Source organism: Octopus bimaculoides, chromosome 14 (genome assembly GCF_001194135.2).
Source record: "Octopus bimaculoides isolate UCB-OBI-ISO-001 chromosome 14, ASM119413v2, whole genome shotgun sequence".
Lineage (NCBI taxonomy): Eukaryota > Metazoa > Mollusca > Cephalopoda > Octopoda > Octopodidae > Octopus > Octopus bimaculoides.
In genome coordinates, this window is record NC_068994.1 from 59339750 (window position 1) to 59366188 (window position 26439).

General features: G+C 35.9%; 2 protein-coding genes across 6 annotated transcripts in view; one reads left to right on the top strand and one right to left on the bottom strand.

Moving 5' to 3' along the window:
- Window positions 1–386: 386 nt before the first annotated feature.
- LOC106878007 (heparanase) lies at window positions 387–14393 on the top strand. Of its 3 annotated transcripts, XM_052972887.1 has the most exons (11): window positions 387–1036; window positions 2252–2397; window positions 2899–3072; window positions 4304–4484; window positions 6204–6251; window positions 6710–6910; window positions 7681–7795; window positions 9819–9934; window positions 11036–11182; window positions 12458–12619; window positions 13352–14393. In XM_052972887.1, exons 1-10 carry the CDS (start codon window positions 828–830, stop codon window positions 12612–12614), a joined length of 1494 nt encoding a protein of 497 aa, XP_052828847.1. In that variant the 5' UTR covers window positions 387–827; the 3' UTR covers window positions 12615–12619; window positions 13352–14393. The 3 variants fall into 3 exon arrangements, with proteins under 3 accessions (XP_052828847.1, XP_014782571.1, XP_052828848.1); XM_014927085.2 differs by lacking the exon at window positions 13352–14393 and having other exon boundaries at window positions 388–1036; window positions 12458–12845; XM_052972888.1 differs by lacking the exons at window positions 387–1036; window positions 13352–14393 and adding an exon at window positions 1259–1461 and having other exon boundaries at window positions 12458–12845.
- LOC106878013 (hexokinase-2) overlaps window positions 14271–26439 on the bottom strand; it is a 65638-nt gene continuing 53469 nt past the window's right edge. For all 3 annotated transcript variants that reach the window (XM_014927093.2, XM_014927091.2, XM_014927090.2), the window contains 7 exons: window positions 23971–24070; window positions 22542–22621; window positions 21609–21721; window positions 20130–20285; window positions 19108–19247; window positions 18041–18174; window positions 14271–17578 (listed from right to left, as the gene is read on the bottom strand). In XM_014927093.2, the coding sequence (XP_014782579.1) occupies window positions 17459–17578; window positions 18041–18174; window positions 19108–19247; window positions 20130–20285; window positions 21609–21721; window positions 22542–22621; window positions 23971–24070 (843 nt within the window). In that variant the 3' untranslated portion in view covers window positions 14271–17458. The remainder of the gene's footprint in view (window positions 17579–18040; window positions 18175–19107; window positions 19248–20129; window positions 20286–21608; window positions 21722–22541; window positions 22622–23970; window positions 24071–26439) is intronic.

Sequence of the window (26439 nt, forward strand, 5' to 3'; positions counted from 1 at the left end):
TAGTGTTAAAGCAAATTTAAAATGAAAAAAAGCAAATAAAACGAAGGTATGGAGATTAAATACGCTTTACATCGCTTAATCAGCCAAAGGAGTAAATATAAACAACTGAATACTTGTCAGTGATTGGGTGAAATTATCGAAATAAGACAATTTTTTACATGAAATAAATTCGAATACAAAAATATTTTTCTGTTCTATAACACAAAATAGATAAGTATACGAAGTTTGAAAATCTTTCCGTACCAAAAACACTACGTAAAACATTAATGAAAAATGTGGCCCCCGTTTTAAAATAGATCCCATTGACTTTTATATAATAGATATGAATATGCACATATACATACATGTATATATGTGTGTATTATATATATATACACAAACACAAAAAGATAGATTGATAGATCCAACTGAGTGGGCAAAAAAAATATGAGACACTGCCTAGTGCTTTTTTTAAAAATTTTGATAAGCCTGGTACTTATTCTTCTTGGCAAACCAGTAAGTTATGGGGATGTAAATAAACGAACAGCAGTTGTGAAGCAGTGATGAATGAAGTCTTAACATAATTACGTTGAGTGTATACTTTATTGTGATTAACAAAAGGCACTACGAGGAGCTTCTCCATTTCTAGGATCTAATGAATATATCGCTATATCAATTGAACCCATGAAGTGGATTGCCTCACTGCAAGGACATTAAAGGCGCTGAAACCACTTTCCAAAATTACTCACTTAAATTAATTCACAGTACATTAAATTTACGTTTCCATTGAACTGGAATTGGCTTACGTAGTGACATAATCTTCTTCAGGACCGCCTTCTTATACAAACATGTCACATTTCTACGTTCTTTTACTGTTTCCACTTTATTTACAAGTTTTTGGCTATCATGAAATATCTGATTCGAATTCTACACAATCTCTCACGATTGCGGTGCTTGTTTATCCTGACATTGTTTTACAGAATATTTCATCACGATTCCTTTCCGTTACAATTGACACAGACACTCTGAAGAACAACTGGCAATATCTGAATACCAGGTAGTTTTATTTTCATATATAATAACATTCTGACATGTTTACCCGGCGCGGCTCGGGGTTAAAATGGCATTGTCTTTTTTGTTTACTCTTTTACTTGTTTCAGTCATTTGACTGCGGCCATGCTGGAGCACCGCCTTTAGTTTGGAACAAATCGACCCCAGGACTTATTCTATCGGTCTTTTTTGTCGAACCGCTAGGTTACGGGGACGTAAACACACCAGCATCGGTTGTCAAGCGATGGTGGGCGGACAAACACAGACACACAAACACACACACATATATATATATATACATTTACATATATACGACGGGCTTTTTTCAGTTTCCGTCTACCAAATCCACTCACAAGGCTTTGGTTGGCCCGAGGCTGTAGGAGAAGACACTTGCCCAAGGTGCTACGCAGTGGGACTGAACCCATGTGGTTGGTAAGCAAGCTACTTTATTTCATTAACGATTTGCCATGAAGGCATTACAAAGAGGGGACGATCAAGGAAAGACAGACAGACATAAAGTAACTGCGGGCTGGACACAGACATTAATGGGATGAAAGGGATAACAAAAATGATGAAATAATAATGGGAGGGGCACCGGCGCCCGCCGACCGATAACCCCTCGAAAACATTGTTCGATAAGTTCAAATAGTGTTCAATCAATAAATCAAAAAAATTTTTAAAGTTCAATTTATCATCTTCATCCGGGCCACCAAGCAAGCTTCTTACCACACAGTCGCTCCTGCGCCTATACTTATTCCATTTTTTTTTCCAAGTTCAAAATTGTTTTCACTTTGTTAATCGTTTTACAAAATCAAACTAGAAAACTGGACAAAACAGCACAATTGAAAAAAGGGAAAGACTCCCCACCCCCACCCCGCCTCATTTTCTCCCAAATTTGTTTATTTAATTTTTTTTTTTTTTTGCCAAAAACCTCCGTTTTCGGATATGGAAGTTCCGGAAAATTGCCAAAAAATGGCATTGTTAAATTCCTCGCCCTGCCCTAATTCTTAAATTTTGACTTTTTCCCCCAACCCTAACCCTAACCCTAACCCCATGACCGTAACCGTAACTACAGAAATATTTTGAAATTTTTGTCAGAATCGTAATCTCCGTATTTTTCCGCATATTTAGAAGAAAAAAAGAAGTAAAAAATGAAGGAAATGCGTGTGGGGGTAGGAATTTAAAAATGGTGATTTTTACTAAATGTTTTCCTATTTTCTAGTTCTACCAAAGTACAAACTTTGGCTTGTGGGCTGTCCCCTGTATATCTGAGGATTGGTGGAACTTTAGAAGACTTTCTCTATTTTCATGATGATTCCAGTGCCTTAGAAAACGTGAACAACCACTTGAAGCCATTTAATATAACTGGTAGGATATCTTTTATTTGTTTCAGTTATTAGATTGTGGCCATACTGGGGCACTGCCTGATATATTATTGATATGTATTGATGAATATAGTGAGGATTGAAAGCAGTGTCATGGCTGAACACTTCGTTTATTTTTTATGTTTTAAGAGTTAAAGCAGGTCTCACGATCATTTTTAGTGGGCAGGAATGTGGGGGAAATTATTCTCAGACTGGACCTTTGGCCGGAAACCCCTGCTACAGAGTGGGTTTTGTTTAAAGTTTATTGTTCTAATAATATTAATTCCTTACAAAGGAATTATTGTTGATAGGGACACATAGCGGGTACATAATGGTTTTAAATTGGGAATTTATAAAGATTTGACATGTGTTTAGACAAAATAGTTATTCTAGTTATTCAATGATTTCCTTATATTCATTAACAATTCATGTTTTATTTATCTATTTTATTTGTTGATTTGAATTTAAATGTAATTTGTTTATTAACTGTTTCTCTTATATTTAGGCCATCAGATTGATGAACTCTTTAAGTTTACCAATTCTGTCCACTGGGATGTTGTTTTTGGTTTGAATATGTTGAATCGGCAACATGGTAAATGGAACGCTGATAATGCAGTGAGACTGCTTCAGTATATTGCTAAGAAAGGCTACCCTGTCGCTGCCCTTGAATTGGGAAATGGTGAGTTACTTCAACCATATAGTAGTGTCATTTTGCAGTTCAAAGTATTCCTTATGAAACAGACAGACTCTAAAAGATGTAGGGAAATAAACATCATCATGATCGTTATAATCCTTTGATGCCTGTTTTTCATGCTGGCATGGGTTCTATAGCTGGATACCCTTCGTAACACCAACCACTTTGTGCCACCAGCACTCGTGAGGTCATCAAGTGATTTGTAAGACAAGAAAAGAGAAGGGAAAAGCCCCTCCCTCATCCCCCACCCTCCACTTGAATAAGTGGGAGAAGTACTCAAGAGGTGGGATAAGTGAAAATATGAAAGTGAGACAAGCACAGGTGCTGCCTTACTATGCAGGAGATACACGGTTACCCCAACATTATATAAGAGTAGGTGGGAAGAAGAAAGAAGATGTTAGTGATGGGGTGCCAGAGTAAAGCCTCAAGGAACAAAGAGGTGGACGTAAGAGAGGATAGAAACAGTGTATTAGGGAGTGGGGTATAAGAGTGTGAAGTGGGGATTAACATGGTTAGAGATGGGGGTGGAGGTGACTGTAGTGAGATGGAAGTGTGACTTGATGGGAAATATGAGGGGAACGGGTTGGAGTAAGGTGAGGGAGATAGAAGTGGGTCAGGGATGACAGATCAGGAAGTAGGGGACGATGAGCAAAGGTACATAAGAGAGAAAGGGAACCAATGCGGTGCTTTTGTTAATTTGAACTGAAGAACATGAAGAGGAGGTTTTCATTCATGGTTTCATCATCATCGTTTAACGTCTGCTTTCCATGCTAGCATGGGTTGGACGGTTTGACTGAGGGCTGGCAAGCCGGAATGCTGCACCAGGCACCAATCTGATCTGGCAGAGTTTCTACAGTTGGATGCTTAAAAAAAAGATATATCTGAAACTGTTAATGTTGAGCTCCAGATTGGTCCCCAAAAAAGAGAACAAAACACACCTATCACTAAAGGCCTTCCAGCCATGCCTTGTCCATCATTTGATACATCCTGGATTACATTATTCAATCTGCTCTTTTTTTTCTTGAAATGGTAGGTGCAATTTAGGATAGGTTTGGCTGCTAATATCAGCAGGTCAAACATCTGCATGGCAGCTCTCTCGGCTCATATTTGAAACTAATTTCTGTGCTTTTAGCCATTTAAATTCAGATATGAAATAGAAAACTCGAAATATCTGTTTAATTATATCATTAACAAAAAATAATCCTATGTTTTGCAGAACCAGATGTCTACCAACTGATTCTGCCTCACAGACCAGATCCAACGGTCTTAGCAAGTGATGTTTCATATCTTCGTTCTATCATGGATCAGATACCACATTTAAAGGGGACGAAACTGCTGGGGCCTGATGTCACTAATCAATGTGTTACTCAACCGTCATATAAAAATTTCTTTAAAAAGTAAGTTTTTTTGATAAAATTCTGTTAGATTTTTAAGATTATTTTACAGATTTAATCTTTCATCTTTTACTTGTTTCATTCATTAGACTGTGGCCATACTGGGGCACCGCCTTGAAGAATTTTTAGTTGAATAAATTGACCACAGGACTTGTTTTTTAAAAGCCTAATATTTATTCTATTGGTCCCTTTTGCTGAATCGCTAGGTCCTGAAGATGTAAATTCATGAACACTAGTTATCAAGCAGTGGGCAGGTAGACAAACACATACACACACACACAATACGCTTCTTTCAGTTACTGTCTAACAACTCCATTCACAAGGCTTCGGTTGACCTGAGGCTATTAATTAAAAGACACTTGCTCAAGGTGCCATGCAGGGGGACTGAACCCAGAACCATGTGTTTGGGAAGCAAACTTCTTACCACACAGCTACACCTGCACCTTAATGTTATATAGAGTAAAATATGTTGATTATTATTAGAAATGTTACCAGCTAATTTGCATGTATCAATTGTTCTTTTAATACAGGTTCACTATCAGTTTTCTGGCAGCCATTGATCTGCTCCTCCCTCTTTTAATTCAGACTTGATTATGTGAGGTACTTAAAATTTCCCATGACCATTACTAACGTGCATTCCACAATGAAGCCTTCATGGCACACATTCACTAGTATCGTATCATGAAGGTGGAAACACTTCCCCCTTTAATAATATCATGTGGTCATGTGATTGATCAAACTATTGGATGTTGTTATACATCACTGGTTACAGTGCACTTTGCATCATTTTTTAAGCTTTCAAATGATGCTACTCAGCAGCTGGCTAGGTAACCAGCCTAATCGGAAGAGGGTCGTCCGTCGCAGGGTTGGCACCCATTTACAGCCGAGTGGACTGGAGCACCATGAAGAGAAGTGTTTTGGCCAAGAGTACAATGCATTGCTTGATCTTGCCCCAGCTGAGCTTTCAATCATTTACTGATCAGATCGGAATCAACTTGCTGCCACACCTTATTCCAGATGAATCTAGAAGCAGCATTTATCTTGATAAAATCATATCGCTTCACACTTCACTTTTCACTCTATTCTACACCCCCCCCCAACCTTGAACCTTTGATAAATAGCAGCTAAATCTCCTTCAAACTACACTCTACTCTTTAAAAAGAGAATCATTTGATAATACAGTCTTAGATACCCTTTACCTGAAAAATAAAGAGACTGGATTGTCATGTCTGGGATGCCTTTGATTAGTTCTTAGGTCTACCAGATCATGGACGATCTGGGAACTAAACAACATCTGATCCTTTGACCCCCATCCTCCTGATGGAGAGACATTCTTTTCATTTAATCCAAGCACTGATTATTGGTTTCACGTTTTGGCACAAGGCCAGCAATTTCAGGGGAGGAAGTATGTTGATTACATCGCCCCCCCCCTTTCGTTACTCAACTGGTACTTATTTTATCAGCCCCATGACAAGCAAGACTGACCTTGGCAGAATTTGAACTGAGAATGTAAAATTGGAAGACACGCCTCTAAGCATTTTACTCGGTCTGCTAATGACTGTGCCAGTTTACCAAACTGTAATTCTTGCAATCGCAACAACAAAAAATGGTCATTTCATCTCCAGCAATGCCACCTTTTGTTAAAAATACTGTCAAAATTGTAAATGAATTGAATTCCTCAAACATATTTTGTTTTATTCTTTTTTGTTTTTTATTTGACAGATACCTGGATGCAGCCCACACTTTCTTGGATGCTGTTACCCTACATCAGTATGTTATTGAACTTGTCTTATATTCTTAGCATTTTAAGGTCTGTAATTTCATGGATGGATGATATTTGGATTATGCACGATGACGATATATTTATATCATTTAATGTACTCGGTATTTAATTAAGAGCTTCTAATAATTTCTAACCATTAAGACTTGTGGTTATCCAGGATCTATAATGGGCCTTGTGTCTCCAAGCAACATTTGGGCTTTGAACTCATGGGTTGTTCTATTTGAAAATTATGATGCAAATACATGAGAAACGACAAAAGACGAGGAGAAGGTAAATGCAAAAGAGTTGAATTAGAAGAAAGAGGTGGGGGGTGAAATCAGAAAAAAGAAGGGAAAGAAAATGAGAGTTACGTCCCCTTTGACTGTAGACTTAAAACCCAGTAAAACCTAAAATCAGTTTAGTTGCCCCCTGAAACAGTTTCTTAAACATTCCTGTTTTCTTCCAGATATTATCTTGATGGCAAATATGCCAAACTTTGGGAGTTTTACGATATAGCAGTTATGGACAGGTTGGAAAATGAACTTGCTTCAGCCAATGATATTTTGAGAAAGCATGCTCCAGGAAAGAAACTTTGGCTTGGAGAAACCAGTGCAGCCTGGGATTCTGGTTCTGTTAATGTCTCCAATTCATTTGTGGCTGGATTTTTGTAAGTTATTTTTTAAAGATTTCTGGTAATTCTTTTATTTATTCTCTTTTCATTTTTGGCATTCATTGAAAGCAGTGCTTCAGCATGGCCTCAGCTCTAACAACTAAAACAGACTAAAGGTATGTCATATAAAAACCAAGTATGGAATCAACAAGAGAATTTTCACATTCTTGTTGAGTCTGCTAAAAACAATAGCTAATTGTCTCTCATTAGATAATGTTGTCCTGCAAACTTGTAAAACTATGGGATGGTCATGGCTGGAATAACTTTGATCATAGGTCAGGAATGACCTAATTCTAAACAACAACAACAAGTGGTGCTCAAGCATAGCCACAGCTGAACGGAGAAACAGCTTAATTGGCCGTGTATTGATCGGTTACATATATTAAGGCAGTAAGCTGGCAGAATCGTTAGCATGTTGCGCAAATTGTTTAGTGGCATTTCACGTGTTTGTATGTTCAGAGTTCAAATTCTGCTAAGGTTGAATTTGCCTTTCATCTTTTTGGGATCAATAAAATGAGTACCGGTTGTGTACTGGGATAAATGTAATTGACCTTCCGTACTCCCCCGAAGTTGCTGGCCTTGTGTCAAAATTTGAAATCAATATTTCATATATTATTAGACATTGAATAAATTATATGGGAATCATTTTCTGTCTTTCTGAAGTACAAATCTCATTGATTTTATTCTGCAAGTCACAAAGAGTTGATAATCAAAGAAGTATTGATTATTAATTGTTGAGTTTAATTTCTAAACATTTTATCTTGTAGGTGGTTGGATAAACTTGGATTAGCTGCTAAATACGGAGTTGAAATTGTGATGAGACAAGACTTCTATGGTGGAAACTATGGACTAATCCAGTTTAAGAATCTGGATCCAAACCCAGTAAGTGATTGAAGGAATTAAAACTGACAGTCCACTGGTTACGACAATGAGGGTTCCAGTTGATCTGATCAACGGAACAATCTGCTCATGAAATTAACATTCAAATGGCTGAGTGCTCTACTGAAATATGTTACTCTTAGCGTGTTTCTCAGGGAGATTTAGAATGACACAGAGTGCAACGAAGCTGACCCTTTGACATATGAATACAACTCATTTTTGCCAGTTGAATGGACTGGAGCAAGATGAAATAGAGTGTCTTACTCAAGGGCACAAGACACTGCTTGGTATCGAATTCATGACCTTGTGGTTGTAAGCTGGACACTTTGACCACTTGGCCACATATGCCAACATTGTATTTAAAACAATGTCTTCATGGCATATCTATCAATTGTTATGGCTGGTGTCTGACTGTTGTCCGCATCAATTTTTTCAGACAATTTGAGCCTTACAAGTCAACTGATGGACTTGTGTAGTTGTCAAATAGTAACAAAGACATTGAAAGAGGCCACTCAAAAGTCCTTCAAGATGATAGGAAAACAATTTGGACCCAAATAAAAGAGTAGGGTGGAAGTGGATTGTGACCAGTGAGGAATCAGGACATCTAATTCCTACAATGTCATCCCTTTGTTATTTCTGCAATGTTACTCTATGTTCACTGTTGTATCTCTTTTTTGTTTTGAGATTTCCTGAAATTTTTATTTTAAATTTAAAAGAAAATGAAGTTTATAATATTTTAGGTCAATAAATTTCTAGATACAGGCACCAATACTATTCAACAGTTTTACTGACTTCAACCGAGTGAAATCGTAGTCATGGCTGATGCTAGTGCCATCTGATTGGCACCCATGCTGGTGTCATGTAAAAAAGCACCCTTCGAGCGTTGGGCCTCACGGAGGCAGTAACAGGTGTCCAAGACCCTTGGCAATATACCATGCTTGTGTTGACCTGCCAAGCCAAGCGAGACCATAGCTGTGGCCGATGCCAGTGTCAGATCAATGGCACTAGTGCCGGTAGCACATAAAAAATACCCACTACGCGCTTGGAGTGGTTGGCGTTAGGAAGGGCATCCAGCCATAAAAACCTTGCCAAATCAGACTGGAACCTGGTGCAGCCCCCTGGCTTACCAGTTTTCAGTCAAACCGTCCAACCCATACCAGCATGGAAAGCAGACGTTAAATGATGATGATGATGAATTTGAAGTAAACTGTGGACCACTTCGTAACTCTTGAGTGATAATGTTAGTGTTTTGGTATTTCTGAGATGAAATGATGGGCAAGAAAGAGTTTAACCAAAGAGCTGAGGAGAAAAGAAGACCTTCTTGAAATGAGAAGTTTGAAAGGAATACACAAGATGTTAAGGATAATACATGGCTTGAGTGAGGGGATTTGAAGTGTACCACCGAAAGCCTGATCATTGCTGCACAAGACCAGGCTCTTGTTACCAATTCAATGAAGTATAACATCTATAAAACTTCTGATACCCAGAAATGCAGACTCTGTTGAAAGAGTGTGGAAAATGTGACCCACTTGGTAAGTGGATGTGAGAGCCTTGCACAAAAAAAATACAAGCGCCACCACGATAAAGTGTGTGTGTATTTTCATTGGCTCTTATGCCGTAAATACCAATATGAAATAACGGAGAACTGGTATGAGAATGTACCAAGTATAGTTATGCAGGAGGATGGAAAAGTAACGATACTCTGGGACTATGATTTTCAGACGGATCGTGTAATCAAACACTGTCGGACGGATATTGTCATATTGAATAAGAGAGACAAGTACTGTCAGATGCAGGTTCAAAATTTAAAATACACAGAAATTCAAAATTTTAGCTGGAATATTCTGTGTTCCTTTCTAAACAAAATGACATCAATTTTCACTACTCAATAATGATGATGATAATAATAATAATAATAATAATAATAATAGTAATAATAATAAAGTTTGGTATATTCATCATCATCATCATCATCATCGTTATAATTGTTAAGGCCATAAAAGACTGAATATTTCTTCTTTTTAAGGATTATTGGTTGAGTCTCTTGTTCAAGACATTGGTTGGTGGCCCAGTTTTTGAAACTGTTGCCTTAGATCCTACAAAACATTTCAGAGTTTATACACATTGTACCAACTTACAAAGGTAATCTCACTTTCTTTTATCTTTTTGTTTTTAACCCTTTTTTCCTTACAATAAAAATGGGATGATCACAACAGTAGCTCCCATGCTTTGGCACAAACTGTCAGAGAAACAACTAATAACAATATATGAATGACTATATTTTCTCAACTGAATAGATTTAAGGAACTGTAGATCAGTGGAAAGAAGAAAAAAAAAAGAAGAAACATAAGAATCCATTTAAAAGAGTGAAGATGTCTTTGAGAAGAAATGTTTTCACTTCATGGTAAAACTTTATTAAAAGCCAATATTTGTTACCAGCATTTTGACCAGAACCCCACTGGTCCCCTTTAGACAATGAATTGCAGATATTCAGGCTGCGCATTGGTCACCTCAATCTCATCAGTGTGGGAGGCTTAGAAATTATTATAAGTGCTGCCCCTTTTTTACTGACTTATAAACTAATGAAAATAATCTCATTGTGTTTTAATGTCTATCTTTCATGCTGGCATGGGTTGGACAGTCTGACATGATCTGATGGGTCTGAAGACTGCATTCTGCTCCAGTGTCTGCTTTGGCATGGTTTCTATCATTCAATGTCCTTCCTAATGCCCACCACTTTATGATTAAGACCCTCTTTAACTGAGTGGGGGCAGCTTAGTGCTACAGGAGGAAAGGTCAAAGTATAAGAAGGGGCCACAATAGGACAGGTTCCACCTATCCATAAATTATATAATGTATTTACAGTAATCCCTCGACTATTGCGGGAGTTATGTTCCAAAGCCTCCCACCGAAATAAGTAAAATCTAAAAAAATATAAATACCTATTGGCTGCAGAAACCCGGATACACTGAGGAGTCTGCGATTTAAACTTACATATATTAGCCAGAAAAATACTGTTTAGGATTTAGCTTGGTTCCTTTACGTATTGAGTTCAAACTGTACCAGAATCAACTTGGCTTCTCAAGTATCCCCAGCGCTAATAATACAAAAACTGCTATTGCATTAGAACCACAGCTGACTGTGGTTCTAATGTAACCACAACCACCACAACAACAACAACAACATGTACATTAGAAAAAGACTTGCAAATAAACCACCTCAATATATGTTTTATTTCCGTAGGACAAAATATGGTCCTGGTGCAATAACCGTTTACTTCCTGAATGTATTTTCAAACAAAACTGTAGCCATTGATTTTCCTAAATACAGTAACCAAATTGTTCATTTGTACCTGTTGGAACCTGCAGATGAAATGGGTCTCAAGTCAAGGTAAGTGCTACACAATTTAATCTTTTCTTGTAGAGTGATAAAGTTGTGGCCTGTATGGTTTATTGAATATTGTTTGATTAGGATATTTCACTCTATCTCACTTTGGCAATGAAAGGTAAATTTGGTGAGATTGTGAAGATGTAGGGTCAGAGGCAAGAGATAAGTGGGAAGGGATCCTCAATCAGACTCTTCATATGCAATCCCTGTGGGTGAGTAATAGTGAGAGCAGGGATGGGCATGGTCGTACTCTGAGCTGAGAAATAGATGAAGTAATTGAGGCAGTCAGAGCATGTGACAGGATAATTAATATGAGACTAGTTACAGGCAATTCAGAAGCGATAGCTATTTCTGCATATGCTCGACAGGCAGGGCTCCCAGAACCGAAAGATCGCTTCTTTCAGAATCTTTTGCACACTACCTCAATGATGACTGACAGTAACCTCATTATTATGGCTTTCGACTTCAATGTACAGTAGCCATCAAAATTAACCGGAAAATTTAAAAGACTAATTGGCACGAAATAAAACCATTGCAATGATTCTTTAAATAAAAAGAATTTGTTCAATTCTTTTCTGTTGAACAAAACTGGTTTGTAGTTTCTTCCTTCGTGCTTTGGTGAAGTAGTTTTGCCTCTTGCCACCTTCACATTATTTCATGGAAATACTTATCAAGTAATTACTGAATTTATAATGAAATGTTCAGATGACAACAATATTTGCTGTTTGTGTACATCTTCCTCATTTAACTTTCATCTTCCATGGGTTGGATCCAGTGTGTCAGAGGATTGTATTGTGCTCCACTGTCTGTTTTGACATGGTTTCTATGGCCAAATGCCCTTTCCAACACCAACCACTTTACAAAGTGTACTGGGGGGGCCTTCTTTCATAACCTTGACACTAGTGAGGTCACCAAGTAACTCAGAAGACTAAGATCCCCTTCCACTGAATGGGGCCACCATAGAGAGGGATACAGTTTTGTACTAAGGTGATGAAAGGTTTGGAATATGAAGGAAAGGGTCCAGAACAAGATTTTGCTATGGAGGAGATACACTGCTACCAGCAATATAGAAAAATGGGATTTAAGAGAGATTTGATTGTTATTTCTAGCAAGTTAACTTTTAATTACAATTCTATGTTAATGTAAATATTATGAATGAAGTGGGAGGAAAGTTAATTAAGCCCAAAGAGAAATTGAAGAAGCACCTCTGTTGGTTTATGCTTTCAATGGTTTGACTTGTGTCGATTCTGTTTGAACTTTCAATATTTTATTTTTTAGGAATGTCAAGTTAAATGGAATCCCACTTCACTTATTAAATAACAACCAGTTACCTTCTTTGAAGCCGAAACCACAAAAACAACCAGTCCTGATACCACCGTTAACATTTGGCTTTATTGTTCTTCCGAATGCCAAAGCAAGGCCTTGCTATATATAGAAAAGGTATTGTCCTAAACCATTTAAAGAGTTCTGTGATGAAGAAGTCCTTTCTAAGCAAATATTTACACTTAATTCTTAGCTGATTCCACAAAACAATTCAACTAAATTTGTACATAACCTTCATCATGTCTACATAACATTTTTTAAAATCAATTGCCGGATCCTGCCATAGAGATATGAAGACAATAATAAAAAAATAAACAATAAGAGATTTATAATTCTTGATAAACGCAATCTTTGTTGTTATCTATACTTGTCAAGAGTCCTTGACTCTCAACTTGCTGGTAGAATGGTACAGTAGTCAGAGTCATGAGAGTCGAGAAAATGGGAAGAGCAGAGAAGTTAGTGGGTAAAAGTCAGAGGTTTGCCTCTGTTCTCCATCACAAGGATTAGAAGTGTGGGGTGTATAGAGGGGCGAGGGGCAAAGTGACGCTTTTGAGACCAGCTCTGGGTTGTGACTTAACCCCCACAAAAGAATGAAAGCAAAGTCGACCTCAGTAGAATTTGAACTCAGAACGTAAAGACAGACAAAATACCACAAAGCATTTTGTCCGGCGTGCTAACGACTCTGCCAGCTCACTGCCTTACTTAAGCTTAATAATGACAGATATTTTATTAAATTCCTCATTATTGTCAATTAAGTGAAATAAAGGCCGCATATATCAACAGAAATAACAAAAAGGTCAAAGCAAGAAGTACGGATTGATAGCAACCCACTTCTTTTTCTTCTTACAGAAAAAAGAAACATGGAAATGATGCAGGAAGCATATCTCCAGGATTGGTAACAAGTGCAAAATAAATGCCTTCGAAACAACCAGAGACATTGAACTGATGGAATATATAAAAATGGTAAAGATAGAGAGAAAGAATGTTTTAGCAAAGCTACTCAAGAAGTGAAGTAGATTTGTGAAATTCAGTTTTTCGAGTTTGTGCCAGGGTGTGGAGCCACTAATGCTCTTGTTTTTACTAAGGCAACAATGGAACTTCTTAACCAAGGATCTTTATATTATTGAGTTGGAGAAGGCTTGTTGTCAGATGAAACCTTGATGAGGGGGCGTCTTGTGACAGCCATGAAAGTCATGTATAGGGACGTTGTGAGGAATTTAGCCTGCAGCTAGATGTCTAACAGAGCTTGGTTTTAAGCTATTTCCTGTTTTGTAGAATGTAAGGAGTTGAAGACAGATTGTAGTTCTCATTGAAGAATTAAAGAGTTCTTTATCTGAAAGAAAGGACCAGAATTGAGAGGCATGGAGATATATATTGCTGTGTTGCAAACCAGTTTAAACTAGACCATTGTAGAAAACCAGAGATTATGATTAAAAAAAAAAAATGATGATAATGATGATGGAAGGAAAAGCAAGGTTTGTTTTCATGTTAAACACATGGGATACCTCGTTAGACTAAACTAATTAAAGCAAAGACCCAATGAGGACAAATCATAAAGTTATGTTACTTTGGAATTATTTAAATTTGTCTTGTTTTTCCTCGTGTTGCATTTAAATATGTCTCATTAGGTTTTACTAAATATTTCTTACACATTAAAATCAGTCATAGTGTTGTTATGTTGTTTCTTTATGTCATGTCCTATTTTAAGAACAGAAATAGCTATTTTTAAATTCATTTAAATTTCAGAGAAAAAAATAAACATTAAAAATGTTTTTAATTCTTTTATTTCTCCATAATAATTTGTTAAGCAATGTTGTACAGAATCATTTAAGAGTAATATAGTCTAACATTGGAAAAAATAAAATTTGATTCAAAAAGGAAAAAAAAAAAACATATTCATAACAAAACAGAATAAACAATAGCTTTTTCTTTTTCATCTTTGAAAGATACTTAAAATTATTAATAACAAACAACCCCATTTTTGGCCCACAATAGGAGAGAGAGAGAGAGAGAGATGAAGAAAGAAGCCTTTTTTTTTATTACCAACAACTTTATTGACAATCTAAAAATAGAATGTGTGTGTGTGTGTGTGTGGTGATCTGAATAAAATCTAATAAAAATCACTTTAATTTTCCTTGTTAACAATGGTCATTGATGATTAATATGATAATTAAGAGATGTTTTAGAATAGGCTTAATGTAATCAAACCATTGTTTCTAACGTAATCATGGTGTTATAAGCTGATAGTTTAGTAATGTCTTGCTTAAATCTAAGTTTTGTTGATTGTTCAAAATATATATTTGTATTGTTTTATGAAATAATCTTTCTTTCTGTACTTTGAAAACTAGATAAATATCCTGATAAAAAGAGTATTATTTAATTAACATCTAATACCAATAAATTGAAAAAAAAAATGTAAGTATAGTTTTTATTAAATAAATTTAGGAAAAATATTTAAGATGAGAAACAATAATGGTATTTGCTTCTTGAAAAAGAAAATAATTTTAGAATTATTTCCCCACCAATTGAAGTCTAAGTTGAATTTTTACTTCCTTTTGTGCAAGTGATGAATAATTAATTAAAAGTTATTCTAAATAGATTTTAAGCCATCAAATATTAAACTAAACACACACACACACACAAAATAAATCACAAAACATTTTATACGCATTGATTGAAATGTTTATCGACAGGTAAGATGATATCACAGTATGGATTCTGAAGGTAGTCTTATAAATATCATCATCATCATATTTATTACAAGAAATGCAGCCATTCTCTCCTCCAAAGCACAGATTCGTTAACCTACTTAATAATCTAATTCTGGTGAGAAGGGGTGGGGGCGGAAATCAAAATAGACAAAACCTAATTATATGAACATTTGGATAACTAAGACAAAGTGTTTGAAATTACTGCCAATGTTAAAGTCTGGTAAAGACTGATATTTCTAATGTTTCCAAAGTCATTAAAGAGGGACAAAAGGTCTAAGAACTATTTACAAATAAAAGGAACTTTTCAAGGTGGAAAAAAAAAAAAAAATGATTGCTGTTTTGTTACTAAATGAGATCCAACAGAAACAAGCGTCAGATTCACTTTTTTAAAGCTCAACTGTCAACAATTTCCTGATTTGTTCTGAAAGTTTATATTTGAAAATTTTTTTTTGTTTTAAATATTGCAATATATATTGGTAAGTCATCTGTGATATTCAATATGAATTATGAAGTATCAATTTTAGATGAAATAATTAAGGTTTCCAATCCTTATTTTATAAATATAACTAATTAGACAAGGGAAACCTTGCTGTTCAAATGGCAGAATGCCTAAGAATGGTATCATGGCAATGTATCAATTAAGATGACGAAATGGAGAGATAATGCGTTCTAATTTAGGTACAAGGCCAGCAAATTTAAAGGAAGTCGGTTAGCCAGTGCCATTGAGTCCAGTATTTCACTGGTACTTTATTTTATCAACCCCAAAAAGATGAAAGACAAAGTTGACAATGGCGAGATTTGAAACCAGAACAGAGATCCAGAAGAAATATTGCTTGGCATTTTGTCTTCCATTCTAACAATTCTAAAAGCTCATCACTGCCTTAAATAGGAAGATACCAAAACTGAATGAGATTTTGTGACTCTTGATAGAATGAAAATGAGAGTACTTATCAGATATTTATATATATGAACCAAAATCTTTTTAAATGCTTTTAAAACACAAAAAAAGAAAAAAATTAGAATAATTTTTTTTCTTTTTCTCAACTTGGCAGAGATTCTAAATACTTTTTGCTTTAATGAAAGAAACCAGTGATGCTGATCAACTCTGTCTCATAAAAAATGTAAGAACTGTTTTAGCAGACATGGATATGTTATTCTAAAAGATTACTAAAAACGTAAAAGCTCTTCTGTAGTAACACCTAAGAAATGAAACAGGGAGAAGAAGAATGCACTCGAAAAGAAATACCGTTTCTGAAAGAATGTCAAATAAATTATGCATAGAAAAGGTTTAAAAAGAATAATAATAATAATAAATAAAACGTACATATCACTCCCCCTACCCGACCCCACCAAAAATCAAGATTAAGATGGAAACGAAGATAAATTATTTTGACTAATTTTAATGGTTATTCATATTTTCTGAACATTTACCGATTATCTCCCCCTCGCTTGCTCTTTCACCAGATGTGTGTATTCATATATATATTTACATACATCGCTACATTTATAGACACTCACACATTCACAATATATATATACATGTGTGTATATAAACACACACACAATCACACATACACACACGTATTCCACACTCACATACATACCATCACCTATGTATATATATATATAAATAAACACACAGACAGATGTTTGTGAGTTTTGTGGTAGTGAGTTAACAAGTTGAGGGCGGCAGTCCAGGAGCAGAGTTTGAAAGTAGCTATTATACGTAGCAACGAGTAAGGTGCAACTAGAGAAGTCTTTGAGAGAAGCAACATCAGAATCTGACAAATCTCTTTTCTTTTTTTTGTTTCCTTAAGAAAAAAAAAATTCAGTAACATTTTCTTTTTGGAATTGAAAACTATTTCTTTTAAAAATTCTCACACATTATTTCAACCATATATATATATATATATATATATATACATACATATACATATATATATATATGGACCTCTTTGTGTGTATGTGGGTGTGTGTGTAAAAGAGAATATTGGTATGAATGTGTAGATGTATGTGTGCATATATGAGTGATTATGTGTGTAATATACCTTCATATATATATATTCATGCACACACAGAGCTAAATATATACACAAATACATCTATCTACAAATATATATATATATATACATACATACATATATAAAAGGAGAGAGAGAGAGACCTATATATGTATGTACACACACACACACACACACACACACCAAAACATACATGGACACAGATTTCTAATTAACTATTATTCTCAATGAACTTCCGCCCTTAATGCAGAATTGTTGTTTTGATTCTGGCCTTCTTGTGTAGCACAACTTGCAACGATTGCTGCACCTTTTCCACTTCCATCATGGGACAGCATCAGACGAAACTGGAAAAGGAAAAGAAGAAAACTAGAAATAACTAAAACTCAATTTCAAAAGACATCTTAGCATCCGGATTATTCTGTCAAAAGGGTTTGCTTATTTTTAATCACATTGGTTTTGTTTTTTACAATTAATTATGCATTATTTTATAGCTTCAAGATTTCAATGATGTGATTGTTTATTTTTAGAATGATATTGCAGGGTAGGTGTGAGGGGTCAGATCTGGCCAGTTTGAACATAAAATGGTCAGAATATTTGGATTGGATATGACCAGTTTAAATGCTAAATGGTCAAGCCTTTCATTACAAAATCCACTGACTTTATTTTGTTTAACTTTTTAAATAAAAATTTTGTAAAATAACTAATGAAGCTAATGCTTAAAACAGAATTGGTATCACAGAACCAGGAGCAGTTTCAGGTGGGTTGACAGAAAAATTTCAGTTAAATGAACTTAGAAATCTACTTACTCTAGTAAGGGGACAAAGTGCTTTAATTTTTTCTACCATTAAGTCATGAAAATGAGGATGGAATCTGTAGAGAGAGCCATCTACAGCAACAGTAACTTCAGATCGACCCATCTTGTGAATCAAAGCAGCAGTACCTGAAACAACAACAAAACATTGAAGTGAAAGTGAAACTTTGACCTGACAAGACTTTCCATTGCTTTCAACTGCAATACAATTACAAGACAACTTCAGCAACCAATATTACATGCAATCTATCATATCTTTGGCTAAAATATTAGATTCTGGTTGAAACGTAAGTATTATAGCCAGGATCTGTCCCTCTTCAGTTAGTACAGACTTTATTGAGGTTTCACTACATATTTCTTACACCGTACCTCTTATATTTCTTACACCGTACCTCTTAAGACTACACACTGCTTTACTAAATTAAATAAACACTAAACAAATTTATATATATTTACATCTATATGCAGCATGAGTTGAGCAAAAGATTTCAGAGATCATCTTGGGTGCTCCCTAGCCATCAGCCAATATGAAAGGAGGAAAACTCCTGCTCTTATTAAAACCCTGTTCTATGAATGGTCCTTTGGAAATGATGCTATGTTATTAAGTGTATTTAGAGCAGCAAGGTAGACCAAGCTTAATTTCTCATTGTGCACTTGTACAGGTAATGCCAATTTGATGGAGGGATTGAGCTAATGAACATTGCATCACTATCAACAAATCATTTGTGCAGGTTGTTCTGCAAGAAGTAGCAGAATCCTCACCTGTTGGCTAAGACAGTAGAATCCACCACATATATATATATATAGATCTGGTACGGTCAGGGGCTGTACCCGGTTCTATAGTCTGTTTTGGTTTGGTTTCTATGGTTGGATGTCTTTCCCTTAATGCCAAACACTCCATAGAATATATGTATATATATAAACACATATAGAAATGGATATCCAAGAACAGTTGCTAAATCTATTGTCTCTGCTGTAGACAGACACAATCACTTATCTGAAAACATCAATCAATGAAACTGCATATAAAAGGTTTAAATATTTAATGAAACATTCGCTTACCTGCGGCAGATAAATAGGCAGCTCGTGTGGAAATAGTTGAGCAGACATACTGAGCGATACGACAATCTTCCACCATAAAGTTTGTTAAGTTAAGATCTTGAAAGACCTGTTTAGTATTTTTGAAGCTATCATCAATATCACTGCAACACGAAGAAAAAAGTTAAATATCAAAGAAAAGAATTATTTTAGAATGTAATAAAACTGTTAAGTAAATGGATAAAAAAATACAATTTTGATGATTCTTAAAATTTGCATGCATTTCAAGGCTTAAAACTCAAAATATTAACTACAGACAAAAACGATCTTTCTTTCTCTCTCACACACACAAATGTAACTGTCTGTGTTTCATACTTAACATATATACACCCCTGAAAGGCCTGATGCTGTGGGTTTTTATCCAAGAGGAAATCTCTAGACAAGTTGTGTTCAAAACAAGGGAGTGAGACGAACACTATTTCAGCCAGTGACTTACAAGAATGTAAGACATGTTTCGGTCTTTTTTGGACCGTGTCAACGACAAGTATCCATTTGACACATTGCATAAATAAAATGTCTCTTCTGATTAATAGAAAATAGTGAATAATACATTCACTGATATTCTGGAAAGCCTGTTGGGTTGTAATAAACTCAGGGCATGCAACTGAAACAAGATTAAATTAAAACAGTTATACATGTACTGCATCTGTATAGTGTATACACACTCCTGAAAGGCATGGTGCTGTGGCTTTTGTTTGAGAAAATATATATGCATGCACATATATATAATGTATCTGGGCAATGTATTGAATGTACAACAAATGATGCAGCACCTTTGAAGTGTTCTTTCCAGAAGATACAGCTAATAATTTCAACAACTGCAATTTGGACTTTTTCTTTTTTCAAAGCTATTTTCCATCAATTTCTCTTTGCTAACAGAAAAATAAACAACAAAACCAATAAAGAAAAAAAAAAAGAGAAAAGAAATTATTGAAACCCATAGATTTTACATTAGAAAATATGTCAAGAAATATTTTAATGTTTACCTTTCAATTTCAGAAACATATTTTGTGTAAAACCGTCCACGAGTTGATAACTCTTCTGAGCCAACGCCATTGAAAATCAGTTTATGTCTGCGTAACTTTTCAAGTATAAGACGGACAAGTTCCCCCATGTACATTCCAGATATTGTCTTCTCAAATCTGTAAAGTAAAATAAAAATATATCACACTATAAGCATCCCAATCACCTCCACCTTTATCTTCTTTCCAGTTCCTTACAAATGGGGTAACCATGGATACCCCTCTGTAGCAAGACACCTGTGCTTCCTCTCAATACCTGGCATAACACCCACCACCACTCACAAACACCTCTTCCCACTTATCTCCTGTCTTGCACATTACTTGGTGACCTCACTGGTGCAAGTGCACAATAAAAGCACCCAATGCACACTCTGCAAAGGGGTTGGCATTAGGAAGGGCATCCAACCATAGAAACCAAGCCAAAACAGGTAATTGGAGCTCAATGCAGCACAACAGATTTTGTCAAACCATCCAACCCATGCCAGCATGGAAAAGGAACATTAAATGATGATGATGATGTGTGTACACATGCATGCACACACACACACATACAGAGAGAAGAAATCTAAGCAAATTAGGCAGAGTGAGCATTTTAGGTGCAACAGTGCTTTTCTATAAAATGGGATCAGGTTTCCATGGCGACTTTGTGATTGTTTTACCATTCTTGCATGGAAGCATTGTTTTCGAGTCAGATACCATTCCTGTCATTAACCGTTCTGCTTCTCAAGTAGGTTTTTTTTCTTATTCTGCACCTGTTTGAAGCGTGAAGTGAGATGTAAACACACACACACACACACATTGATACATGTACAAATACACTTGCCATGCAGTGGAACTGAACCTGGAACAACAATGTCAGGACGTAAACTTCCAAGTACCGCCTTGTCATACATTGTGTAACAAGGCAGTACTTTTGTCACATTTGTTACTGTGCCTTGCTGATTGTCTGTCTGAGAATTATAATAAAGGTAAACGTCTGTGGAATATTGAGCCACTTAGATGTTAGTTCAGGGGTAGGCAACACAGTTGACCAAGCAACTGAATCTGCATCACTGAAAGATCCATGCATGACAGGCTTCTACTCAGTTTCCATTTCTTAAATTCCACTTACAAGGCTTTGGTCTGCCTAAGGCTATAAGAGAAGATACTTGCCTAAGGAGCCATGCAGTGGGACTGAACCTAGAATAACAAGGTTGTGAAGCAAACCGCTTAAGGACAGAATAAGACCTGCACCAAGTTGGGGAAAGGGATTTTGTTTTTAAATATGAACATTTCTTCATGACAAAATGTTGTTTGACATGTTTTATTACACATACCACCACCACCACCACCACCAACAACAACAACAACAACAAATCTTCAGATACTTTACACAGAACTAACACTAGATGACAGAAAACAAAAACAAAAGCTAAACTATAGAGAGATCACACACATACATACCGTTGCTTTCCTGGGTTGATGGAATGCTTGTCAACCTGCCTGTCGTAATCTGTTAGAATCTTGTCCAAACAGCCATCATCTCCAAATGCACCCCATTCTGTGTTAATTATAACCTTTTTGCAGAAAAAAAAAAAATGAAACAAAATTATATCACTTTTTGGAGAATCTGGATCCATCAGAATCACACCATCAGGCATCATGAAACAACAGTAAAATCAAAAGGAAACCAGAGGAGGAGGAGGAGGTAGTATTACAGGGTCACAAGAGTGACATAACTCGTGGAGAACTAAAGTATAGTTCAAACTGCACTTTGGTTCCATTTCTCTCATTTTTCTTAGATATTTGAAGGCAAGAAGCTTTAAGTAGGTTTGAACCACAGAAAAGTCTAAATATGGGAGATTAACAAAAAAAAAATCCATTCTAGCTGACCATTGCTGAGGCAGACATTGTTAGTGTCTCATCAGAGCCACTGAAGTGTTTTAGTTGGGGGGGGGGGGGAGATGGAAAAAGAATTATAAGGTTACTGAAAAGTTTATAGGCACAGGTGTGGCTGTGTGGTTCAGTCTCACTGCAACGCACCTTGGGCAAGTGTCTTCTACTATAGCCTTGAGCCAACCAAAGCCTTGTGAGTGGATTTGGTAGACGGAAACTGAAAGAAGCCTGTCGTGTATATATATATATATGTGTCTGTCCCTCATCATTACTTGGTAACAGTTGTTGGAATGTTTTCATCACTGTAACTTAGTAGTTCGGCAAAAGAGACTGACAGAATAAGTACCAGGCTTGAAGTCGCTTCCTTCAACTAAAATTCTTTGAGGTGGTGCCCCAGCACGGCCACAGTCTAATGACAGAAATAAATAAAAAAATAAAGACATGAAGAAAAGAATAAGGCAACAGTAATGCTAAGATAAAGAGAAAGCAAAATGTCCTCACTTGTTTTGGTTCGTTTTTATCTTCATTCCAAATGTCGACATTTTCCAGTCTCTCAATATAACAAGCATTAGTACCTGTACCTGAAAGAAAAATTGGAAGAAGAAACAGGTGAGAATTTGTCATTTTCACAGGTTTTTCTGTGGCAACAGATTATATTTTGTACTATCACCCAGTCCCTGGTCCAGCAGATAATAAAAGGGCCAAATTGGCAGAATCTTGGAGACATGAATTATGCTTTTATTGTTTTAGGTGATGGCCATGGAGTTTTGAAGAGATAATCTCAACAATGTATTAGTGAAATCCAGTTGATCTTAGAAGAGTCCAAACAATTCAAATTTAATTTTTCTCAAATAACTTTCTTTCTTTGGAAATAAAAAATGTCCGTTTTTTTTATATTGTTTATTTACACTGCCACCAAACTGCTTTCAGTAGTTTGGTCTCTCTCTCTCTCTCTCTCACATACGTGCACGTGCACACACACAACCCAGTTAGAGGAGGAAAGAGTGAAAACGTCATGACCTTTTTAATTGACCTTGAGATGGGTAGTGGGTGGTGGGTGGATAAGAAACCACATCTTTGAGGTTACTGCAGAAAGAGGCAACACATGAAGACAGTGAGTTATCCTCAAAGTGGATTCTTGTTGGTAGTGGCAGAGCAAACACCACTAAACACCATAGCCAAGAGCCCTCATTCTAGTTTAGTGACAAGGTTTTATCAACCTGAAGCTTTGGTAGAAAATACTTGTCCAAGGTGCCTTCTATTAGGATTGAACCTGGAATCACATGAGTGACAAGTGAACTTCTTAACCACATGGCCATGTATAAAAGTGATGGAGTGTTTCCCTTTCACATCATTTTCAAAATTATAATTTATTTCAAGAAAGTTTTGCCCAAGTGTTAATCTCTGAATTAAATAAATCCCAATTTCTTCAGTTCTTTGCCGGGAGCAAGGCTCTAACACAGACAGCTTCTCTGTTAAACATATTTTGTCAGAGAATTTTAGTTAAAATGCATCAGATGAGTTAATAAAATCCTAAATGTCACATTTTAAACTCACTTTAAGAGAAGAAACATTTTGAAAAATGTTTACGTCTACATCACATTTTTGTGATCATCATGAAGTGCCTCTTTATTCCTGAATATATAAGGATTGTATGCATTCAATACTTATATATTGAAATCCAGATTGGAGTTCAACTGGAAACCATTATGTCTAAACTAAGGAATTTTAGAGAAGATACTGAAAACAGTAGACATGAAGCGTAGAAAAAGAAAAAAATGGGAAATCTAAAACAATTCACAAGGCTTCTTAAATGCATGAGAACATTTTTGTCTGAATTTTAACTTTTCACAAAGTTTCTCCTCATTATATTCTGATATTTTATTTGACAAGTCTTTAATTCTAACAAATTAGAATAACAAATACCTACCTAATATAATACCAACAGAACACATTCGGTCACTGTGGGCGCAAGACATCAGGGCTCCAACAGTATCGTTGATCACAGCCACACATTTAATATTAAGTTGCTAAAAGATAGAAAGAAAAATGCATATTAAACATAAAATGGCAAATTTTCAGAAAAAATATTTAAGAAACACTCAAAATATAATAGTTAAACAAACCCTATTCTCTCTCTTCGTCTCTCCACTACCATCCTTTCACATCAATAAATCTGTTTCGTCCTTTACAAAGGATCTCTATCACTTTGCAAGCTCTGAGATGACCCCCACCCCATCACCCACCAGTGAGGGTGCCATGAAAAACTACACCCTAAATCCTCTCATCATCATCATCATCGTTGTTGTTTAAGATCCACTTCTCATGATGGCATGGGTCAGACGGTTTGACAGGACTGGCAAGCCAGTCGTAAGTGACAAAGCCAGGGTTCTTTAGTGTTGCTGATGGCAAAATAGCCTCACCAGTGCTGGTGCCACGAAAATGTACCAGGTACACTCTGTAAAGTGGTTGATACTAACAAAGATATCCAGCCATAGAAACCCTGCACCAAATGAGACACAGGAGCCAGATGTAGTCCTCTGACCCACTGGACCCTGTTAAACTGTCTAAACGATGCCAATATAGGAAACAGAGACACAATATGGTGGTGGTGGCAATGAGCCACTGCAAAGCAGGAGAGGAAACTTATTCCAGCCACACAAACTGAAGCAAACGGTCGTGTGTCCTGACCCAAACACAACAAAATGCCTTTCAATATAATAAATACAAATGTAAGTTATTTTTGTTAGGAGAGGTGATAAAGTGCTCGAAATCTATAATAATATTGGTCTCAAATTTTGGCACAAGGCCAGCAATGTTAAGGGAGTGTTAAGTTGACCTCAACAGAATTTGAGCTCAGAACATAAATAGAGATAAACTACCACCAAAATGTAACCTGTTTTTGTTTGTTTGTTTTCTTAGTTTGACACTGGATCAATTTCCCAGAGTATTTGGAAAAGTGGGTGAGTGATGTTTATCTTGAATGATTTTAGATTTAAGTAAACAGGGCAGAAGTACATTTTAGGGAAAGAAAACTAGTTTTAAAAAATCCAGAGACACTTTGGTAGGGATGACAACTAGCAAAAGAAGAAATGAAATTGAAACAACATTGAAGTTGAAATGAATAAAAGAAGTGTGTTAAGGATAGTAGAGGGTTGGTCCTTATCTTGGAGTGACTTTACCATCTCAAATGGAGAATATGTACTTTTTAAAGAGATAACAGCTAGAGAGGGTCAAGTTTATGAAAGTATAAAGGAAATCCAACAGATATGATGCAATTTTTGGCTATGTGAAGAATGTGGGGTCATCCTTAGGGTGGAACAGGAGAATCTAGCCCTGAATGGGAAGGAAGTTTGCTTGTGTCCTTTGTTGTTCATGAGAAAAAGAATTCTGAGCTACAGTCAACCAAAGACACAATTCAAGACATTCAACTAATAATGTCATCGTCTTGTATTCTACAAGTTTTATAGAATTTAGTTCAACTCTATGAAAACTCTTCCTTAGACTAAACATCAGATGTTTTTGGTTCAAGTAGGAGTTAAGGAATTGGACTAAATTCCATAAAACTTGTACACTACAAGAATGACATTATTAGTGGAATATCTTGAATTGGCCAAAATAGAATATGTCAAACAACATTATTATAATATCACTGATTAATGGTAAACAGGGGATCAACTAGGGTCAAAAGGTCATCCACTGAGATGATCGCACCAATACTGATGAGGGAGCCTCTATGTGTTTGCTGAACATGGTAGAAATAACAGCCAAATCTCCATCAAATCACACTGTATTGTATTTTAAAATAAAAAGTAAAAAAAAAGGGACATTTTAGATAATGTGCACTAAGACGAACTATGTTGGAAAGGACAGAATGGCTATGGTTAGAAAACCTTTACTGGGTTGAACTGGGGTCAAATGTAGAGCTGCTGGACCTGGGACTGAACAATAACTATTGCTTCTAACAAAGCAGTTATAGGAACAAAACAACCAGGTAGTCGTATTTACTTTAGTAGCAAAGCGCTTAGGGCAAGAGAAAGAAAAGAAAAAAAGAGAGAGAAGGTGCAGAAAGGTAAATCCAAAAAATATGAACAGGTTTGTACTTCTAAGACATGTTTTGACTTGAAAAGCATAAAACATTTTCGATTAATTCTTTCTTGTTAAAATTTAAAGTCATTTTAACTTTTTGTGCAGGACTCAATTATGAGAGAGATCCATGTGTGACTATGTAATTATGTAGGTTAGGATTATATATAATCTTCAACTATGTGTGTGTGTGTGTGTGTGTGTCTATAGCCATAACAATGTAGGTCAAAATTCTAATTCTTCTATACTTGTTCTTGTCAACACATGCAACGTTGAAAAGAGTTGCTATAAATAAAACCACTCCTTCCGGGGG

What these genes read in the sequence shown, in the direction of transcription:
- LOC106878007 (XM_052972887.1), top strand. Translation starts at nt 828, where the DNA reads ATGTCACATTTCTACGTTCTTTTACTGTTTCCACTTTATTTACAAGTT. An exon ending in TCATTTGTGGCTGGATTTTT is followed by an intron (nt 6,911 to 7,680) that starts GTAAGTTATTTT and finishes TTTATCTTGTAG; the next exon opens with GTGGTTGGATAAACTTGGAT. An exon ending in GAAATGGGTCTCAAGTCAAG is followed by an intron (nt 11,183 to 12,457) that starts GTAAGTGCTACA and finishes TTTATTTTTTAG; the next exon opens with GAATGTCAAGTTAAATGGAA.